Genomic DNA, 8444 nt, shown 5'->3' with positions numbered 1-8444 from the left:
AAAAAATGTTTGAAGTGTACATTGAAAACTGAAGGCAATTTTTATTACAGAGAAATAGATTTTTGTGCATTTTCTACTACAGAATATTTGCATTTTTTTTAAAAAAGAACATTAGAAATACAGTGAATTGCCATGAGTTTTCCGGGCTGTATGGCCATGTTCCAGAAGCATTCTCTCCTAATGTTTCATCCACATCGATGGCAGGTATCCTCAGAGGTTGTGAGGTCTGCTGGAAACTAGGAAAGTGGGGTTTATATATCTGTGAAATGTCCAGGGTGGGAGAAAGAACTCTTGTCTGCTTGAGGCAAGTGTGAATGTTGCAATTGGCCACCTTAATTAGCTTTACAGCTTCAAAGCCTGGCTACTTCATGTCTGGGGGAATCCTTTGTTGGTAGGATGCCTGCCATAGATGTGGGTGAAATGTCAGGAGCATGGCCATGCAGCCCGGAAAACTCACAGCAACCTAGTGATTCTGGCCATGAAAGCCTTTGACAACACATTAAAATGCAGACGCACTATTCTATTACAGTAAGTTAACTTTGTTTCTATAAGTCTGGCACATCCACATGATTAGCTCCAGTGAAGCAAAGAAAGTAACGCATGAGGAAAGACTAGGAGAATCAAGATGTACAGCTATAAACATAATCAGTTGACCGGTTGCATTTCTAATATTTCAAATCATTTGTTTCCAATCTTTGATTTCCAGGTGGTAGCTCTCTCAAAGCCATTTCTTGCATTTCTGAAGTCGTCAATGGCTTGTAAAATTTCTTCCTGGGTATTCATAACAAATGGCCCTAGGATAAAAATGTATGCATTTATTTAAAGGTTAATAACAAAACACTATATTAAGTAGATTATTGTATTACCTTTTTATAGCTGGGATTTAAACTCCATCCTATTCCTTGCTTTCACTTTCTTCTCATTTAAAGGCCAACCATCCAGAATACAGCACTATTCAGGAACCTAGCCTCATCGCACTAGAGCATAGTGTGATGAGGCTGCACCCTCCTGCAGAATTCTGGAGCTTGTAGTTTAGTGAGGCCCAGGACCTGTCTGTGTGAGCAGTTTAAAGGCCCCTCCCAAAACTGCAAGCCCCAGAATTACGCAGGAAGCAGAAACTGGATACACTGTGATACACTGGATAATCTGTGATACACAGCCATATAATCCAGATTATCAAAGTAGACAATCTATATTATCTGCTTTGGTCCAGATTATATGAGTCTACACTGCCATATAATCCAATTCAAAGCAGATAATCTAGATTTTATATGGTAGAGTGGAAAGGGCCACAGTCAGCTGTTTTATTCCAGATCCAAATCAATATTGGAAGGAAGCCACACAGTTCCCCCATCTTGAGGTTTCAATGTTTGCTTTTTGGATTAAATGTTTTTCAAGCAATGGTTTGCTGAATCCATGGATATGGATTCATTAATACCAAACAATAAGATCTCATGTATTCAACAACATGTCCATGGTAGTCTGTTTCAACATAAAAATATATACATATGGCACACTTGAGACTTTGGGGTGGGGATGGTTGGGATTCCTAGCACAAGCTTTTATGGATTCCAGTCTTCATCATACATCTGGTGAATGATCTGGAGACCATAGAATCTTAAACTAGATTTTGTTTTCCATTTGGTCTTAAAAGATCTCAATTAGGGAGGCTGAGGAAGCACTTCAGCAGTATATGATAGAGAACTGCTGCTCCAACTGGATACGTGATTGGAATGACTGCATACACTCATCATAATAATCTCTGGAGGTCTTTGTCATTGGTCTATCAGGAAGGTCAATAAGATTGACAGGCACTAAAAAAGTGTTGTTGAACTGTAGACTTTCCCAATCGGCCTTGTCACCAGAGATAAAGATAAGAAATGTTTGAAGATGCATTCAAACAATATCTGAAGGGCAGTGTTTTGCTCATTGCACCAGAGCAGCTGTACGTTAGGGAGTAACTTCCAAAGAAATATATGGTTGGAGCCATTTTTCACTGCTTGAACTGACTGGTTTTAGCATGTTGTCTTCTTGCTAATCTAACACGTGTGTTCGTGACTATTCTGTTTTAATGTCAGGTCACAACTTGACAACCTGTACTGCTTTTCAAATGGAAAAAAGAAGACACAAATATTGTAATCTAACTTTTCCTGTGACTCACTGAAGCGGGAGCTGGCATGCATGTCACATTCACTGTTCCATTTCAAATTCAAAACCCAGCTGAGTATGTTTACAAGGAAACAAGTAACGTTCATTTGCTTATTTTACTTTTCATTGTTTAGAGACAAGTTTTAAAATTTAATTTTTTTCAAAGTGATTTGAAGTGTTCTAACAAGTCCTTTCGCCAATTACACAGAATGAAATTGATGTACATGTTTATGATTTTCAGATATGTGCTCTATCTAGAGTTCAAGAGCAGAGCAAAATACACAAAACGGATTATAGCACAAGATCTGAAGTTAGACCTCTCAAGCACCATCAATGCACATCTATCAAAACTAGAACAAGATCACACAAGTCTGTCACTGAAAATAAATAATTTTGCAACTGAAGAGGGAAGAAATGGAACACCTATAGAATTCTATGCAGTTGAAAATGTAAAAAGAAATATCACCATCTCCCCACTTGTTTAAAAAACAGTTGAAAGAGCAAGTGTTTACCATGTTGAATCACTGTTTCCTTTATTGGCTCACCAGCCACTAAAACAAAATGACTCATTTCAGCATCCTAAAGGAATGAAAAGAGAGCACCAATCAACAATACGGGAAAAAACACACATTTTCACAGGTCAAACAATGATAATGCATCCAAATCACATCACTAACATAGCCATGAATGAAAGGGGATGCTCTCTCGCACCGCCACTCAAATAATGCCACTCAAATATAGATAAAGGTCTTAGAACGGAGCCTACACAACATGTTTAAGCTCTCCCTACCCCATGGGATTGACCCCTGTGTTAGCATTAATTTCATTTATTTATTTGTGTGTTTGATGCCATGCTTCTAGCTCACCTGTTATCATGGAATCTCAGAGTAGTGTACAATATGGAACAATCTAAAACACAGACTAAATTTGTAAATTATTTAAACAAAACCCATCTCTCACGCCCACCCATTTCGTATCTCCCCCACTGGTGGGACATGGCGAAGGACCTTACTGCAGAATGCTGGGCAGGTTTATTTATTTCGTGTCTAAAGCACTGCAGAAAATAGTTTATCTAAATCTGAAAAAATAAAGGGATCACAAGCTACTAGATAGTTTTAGACCAAAAACTTGCAACAGCAACTGCATTGTCTGTAGCTTTAAGCAATTCTTCCTCTGTGCATGAGGCAGGGCATTGTGGGCAAGTATACAGATGCTGAGTTGTTTGTTTTACTCCACAGTCGCACAAGGTGGAGAATTCTTCTAGGTACTGCCATTTTGCCAGATTGTGTTTTGATTTTCCAACTCTGTTTCTGAGTTTGTTCAGGGACTTCCAAGTTGCCCATTATTGGTTTGATCTAGAGGAAGACCCTTGTGGGGGCCTAAGTTGAAGGTAAAGCTTTTCCCCTTACAGTAAGTCCAGTCGTATCCAACTCTGGAGGTTGGTGCTTATCTCCATTTCTAAACCAAAGAGCTGGCGTTATCTGTAGACACCTTCAAGTTAATGTGGCCAGCATGACTGCATGGAGCTCTGTTATCTACCTGACAGAGCGGTACCTATTGATCTACTCAAATTTGCATGTTTTTGAACTGCTAGGTTGACAGAAGCTGGGGCTGACAGCGGAAGCTCATGCTGCTCCCTGGATTTGAACCTGCGACCTTTCGGTCAACAAGTTTAGCAGATCAGCGGTTTAACCCACTTGCTGTAGCTGGATGAACATTTAGAGGAATGGTGGTTCTCATGAAACTTTTCCTTGATTTAAGTCTACTGGGAAGAGGCTGATAGCTACATAGTGGGTTGATTTCACAATGCTCAACCTTATTTCTCTCGCAATTGGCAGGTATATACAAGGAGAAGTGCTCCTTCAAGTATCAAGGTCCCAAGCACTTCTGGGCTTTAATGGTCATCAGCAGAACCTTAAATTCAGATTAGAAGTGAACAGGCAGCTATTACAGCTTCTTTAAGACCAGTGTTATGTTTCGTCTACATGGTAGTCCAGTTGTTGATAATGATTTTACATCAGCTGTAGCAGCTGAGCTGTCTTCAAGGGGATACTCCAAGTAGACATATAATCCAAAAAAAACTCTCATCCATGGGAGGATGGCTCTCTTTACACAACGGTTGCACATGAAAGACTGCATATTCCATGTAAGATCACATAAATCACTGCTTTGTGTATCTTTTAGCAGACACAAGACCTTCATATGTGTGCAAGAAATCTAAACAAATCAGTGTAAAAACCAGGCTCAGATCCCACACCCCATGTCTAGAAAATAAGGTTGTCTAGCAGATGCTGTGGTACGCAGGTATACGTATCAATTCAGAATATACATAGCTCAGGCCAAAAGTGATTCACATATTCATTCTTTTATTTTTAAAAGTCTGAGATATAGACAAATTCCCTTCTAAAATTGCACTGCTGTTGAGAATGAACAAAATGTTGCTTCTTGCCCTATCAGCAGAAGATGAAAATCACAAACTTTCTGAGCTGAAGAACTGCTGCACATTTTACAAGGAAGAATTGCAACAGAATCTGTTGTTGCTCTCAGGGCATGTGTTGATTAGTATTGAAAAATTGGCTCAGGATATTAGGGCGTAGCCCACAACATTGGGTAAATACAACAAAAAGAACCATTTCTGGATCATGTCAAATCCAATTTTTCCAAGAAAACACAGGAGCAGAAGTGCAATGGGTTTTTAACATTTTCAATTATATTCTCTCCAAAATCCTATCCAGAAAATAAATTACTTTTTTGAACAAACCACAAAATAATCTATTTTCTAGCCCAGAAATGTTTGGTTTCACTAGAAATGTGAAATAAGCCACCCTTTTTTATCCCATGGCATTGATCATATTACATAAATTATATACTCAAACAATGGAAACTTTACTTCTTTGGGAATAATTTCAACAGACTAAAATAACAATTCGTTTGATTTGGGAGTACATATATAGATGCCTTACAGATTTAGAATATTCGTTCATTTAGTTCAAATGTTTTCCCATGGTTATTTAACTTGGATATCTAGATGTCATTAGACTACAATTCCCATAGCCTTTTTGTTAAGATCAAGTGTGTAATTCCTATAGTACCCAACCAACACAAACAGGGTTAATGGGATTTGTACTGAAGTACCACCAGGGAACTGAGCGTTGGGAGCCATTAGTCTGCAGTGACATACAACAGCTCTCAGTCCCACACACAACAGGTCCACCTGGAGATAACATTAAATGAAAGGGAGACCCTCTGTATGTGATGGATGTGATCATCCATGAGCTACAACCCTGAATTTCTAGCATGCTTTGCATCCTATCAGCTAAAGGTATAGGCAGCTGTCATGTGTTCATTCTCTGAGTCACCAATTTGCAAACTGTATTAGAGTAATCAATAACACCTATGTTCTTCTAAAACCTCCAAGACCTAGTTTGAATGAGTTGATGTGCTTCTGAAAAGTATGTGTTTTAAAAAGATGGACTCAATGTGAAATTGCTATACAGGCATTCTCCAAGTTATGAACAAGATAGGCTATGTAGGTTTGTTCTTAAGCTGAATTTGTTTAAGTTGGAAGAGGTACATTGTAAAATCTAAGTCCATATATATAGAGAGAGGGGGGGGGAGGGGGCAAAATAAACACCACAGGGATGTTAACCCTTCCCTATGCTATCCAAAGTGCACCCCCCCCCTCTATATATATCAAGGTAAAGGTTGTCCCCTGACATTAAGTCCAGTCATATCTGCTCATCTCCATTTCTAAGCCGAAGAGCCGGTGTTGTCCATAGACACCTCCATGGTCATGTGGCTGGCATGACTGCATGGAGCGCCGTTACCTTCCTGCTGGAGCAGTACCTATTGATCTACTCACATTTGCATGTTTTTGAACTGCTAGGTTGGCAGAAGCTAGGGCTGATAGCAGGAGCTCACGCTGCTCCCTGGAATTGGACCTGTGACCTTTCGGTCAACATGTTCAGCAACTCAGTGCTTTAACCCACTGTGCCACTGGGGGCTCCTCTCTCTCTCTCTATATATATATGTATGTGTGTGTGTGTGTGTGTATGTGTGTGTGTGTGTGCGTGTGTATGTGTGTGTGTATATATATATATATATATATATATATATATATATATAAACACACACACACACAGAGGGAGAGAGGGAGGGAGGGAGAGAGGGAGGGAGAGAGGGAGGGAGAGAGGGAGGGAGGGAGAGAGGGAGGGAGGGAGAGAGGGAGAGAGGGAGGGAGAGAGAGCACTAGCTAGCTTTGGATAGCATAGGGACGGGTTAACATCCCTGTGGTGTTTGCTCTCTGTGCCCCTGTTCACAAGACTTCACCTTACTTTCTGTCTATGATAATTTGATTTTGAAAAAAAATTGTCTTGTCGTGGAAATTAGGATTGGTGATAAAGCTTCATTTTCCCCCATGATGAAAACAGAATTCTCTTAGACGGATTTTCCCTTCTTTCTGAGGGGTAGAGTTCTCTCATTTTCTGTTGTCTCACACTCTTTCTTAATTATGAGTTGTTTGTAAGTTAGATGTTTGTAACTCAGGAACTGCCTGTATCTCTGCAACCACATTGCCATGAATGAAACTCTTAACCTTTGAAAAGGAGTGGCATAGAGTTTCAAATTACTACTGTTAAATCCTCTCCCAACACACAGATAATCCCTACCTTCACTCATTTGCAAATGACTACTGCTGGTACCTCTCCCAACCCACAACATAATGAGATATTAAACTTTTCAGGTTCATTTTTTAGATTTGTTTCTGGATCAAAATGGTTAGCAAAACTTGATAACTTGATAACCCATAAAGCCGTTTCTAACATTTTGTATAATTGTAACATGTAGCCATCAAGAAATATGCTACTTTGAAATTGGGTCCATCATTTTTAATAATAATAATAATTATTATTATTATTATTTATCTAAACCCGCCCTGGCTCCCCTGGGGGACTCAGGGCGGTATCCAATAAAAAAAAAGGCAAACATTCAGTGCCAATAACACACATAACAAATAATAAATAAGAACAATGACAGTATAAACTAATAATAGTTGATTCCTAAAAGACCAAAAAATTATCAACATTGATGACTTAAACAAAATTGATACATCACAATATGTATACATCACACCTTGTTTTTCATGATAGGGAACATATTTATTAGACGGGCCAACCGAAGCATATTACATATTAAATTTTAAAAATAAATAACTAAAAAATTGAATAAAATAAGAGGAATTAAAAATGAAATCTATGTCAATCAGCACACTTATTCTTTAGTAGTTGTTATTTACATAGATGTTATTTACAGTAGATGTTATTTACATAGGTATAATTTTGTAGGAATTGCAACTAAGCGTCACTTGTATGCATCATATACCTTACAGTGCACATCCTACATATGCTTTTGAACATGGCATAAGAAGAATTTTGATCGAAATTCTGTAGCAGTTCTTACAATATTCTAATGATAGTTTCCCTTGTTTTGGCTCTTTATTGAGGACCTACGTTGTGTCTCAGACTAAGTGTTAAATCCTATCAGATAATAAAATAATAACTTTATTTTTATGCCCCGCCTCCATCTCCTCAAAGGGACTTGGGGCAGCTTACATGGTGACAATCCTGGGCAAACATAGATTAAGAACACGACACAATAAAATAAAAAATAAAATATAAAGTAAACACATCATAAAACATAACACAACATCATGAAACAATCAATAGCCTGAACAGTAATAAATGTATTTAATCCTTTAAAGTACACATGTTAGCAGCATAGTAAGGAGAGAAGTGCTGTGGAATCATAATGATCAATTCTAAAATACCTTATTCTCAAACTGGACACAATCCCCATCATCCAGCACTGCTGTGTGGTGAGGCTCTACCTTTTGTTGAGCATCAGCATGACCTTTGGAAAGAAAATAATTTTTAAAGATCTCAGCTGTTGTAACAGCATCAAAGAGATACCAGCTAGTGAACTTTGTGAGGATTTGAAAAGAGACACCATACGGTCGGTTAACTGGAAAGACATGTATCGGCAGCTGGTTGGCTGAGCATGCCAGGGGCCAGAGTTCTGATTGGTTGCTGTTTCTGGCTTGCTGCTGAGACAAATGGTTTTAACTGTCACTTTCACTTTGGAGAGTGAAGAGAGTGCTGACTGGAAACAGCCAGAAAGGAAATGGCTGCCAACTCTCTGAAGCCTGATCATTTTTAAAGCGTGGAATGTAATTTAAAGACTGTTTAAAAGGACTGTTGATTCCCTCTATTCTCTATGTGAATTCATAGAGACTGCTGTAT

At 38.6% G+C, this 8444-nt stretch overlaps 1 protein-coding gene across 2 annotated transcripts in view; it reads right to left on the bottom strand.

The window, feature by feature from the left end:
- Positions 1-17: 17 nt before the first annotated feature.
- The window catches only part of PIR (pirin), a 45337-nt gene continuing 36910 nt past the window's right edge, over positions 18-8444 (bottom strand). For both annotated transcript variants that reach the window (XM_060770009.2, XM_060770010.2), the window contains exons 8-10: positions 7973-8055; positions 2661-2727; positions 18-794 (exon numbers count right to left, since the gene is read on the bottom strand). In XM_060770009.2, coding sequence (XP_060625992.2) covers positions 679-794; positions 2661-2727; positions 7973-8055 — 266 coding nt within the window. In that variant the 3' untranslated portion in view covers positions 18-678. The remainder of the gene's footprint in view (positions 795-2660; positions 2728-7972; positions 8056-8444) is intronic.

The sequence above is a fragment of the Anolis sagrei genome, chromosome 3, assembly GCF_037176765.1.
Source record: "Anolis sagrei isolate rAnoSag1 chromosome 3, rAnoSag1.mat, whole genome shotgun sequence".
Lineage (NCBI taxonomy): Eukaryota > Metazoa > Chordata > Lepidosauria > Squamata > Dactyloidae > Anolis > Anolis sagrei.
Note: the sequence above shows the minus strand (reverse complement) of the source record. Positions and strands in the feature narration are given on the sequence as shown.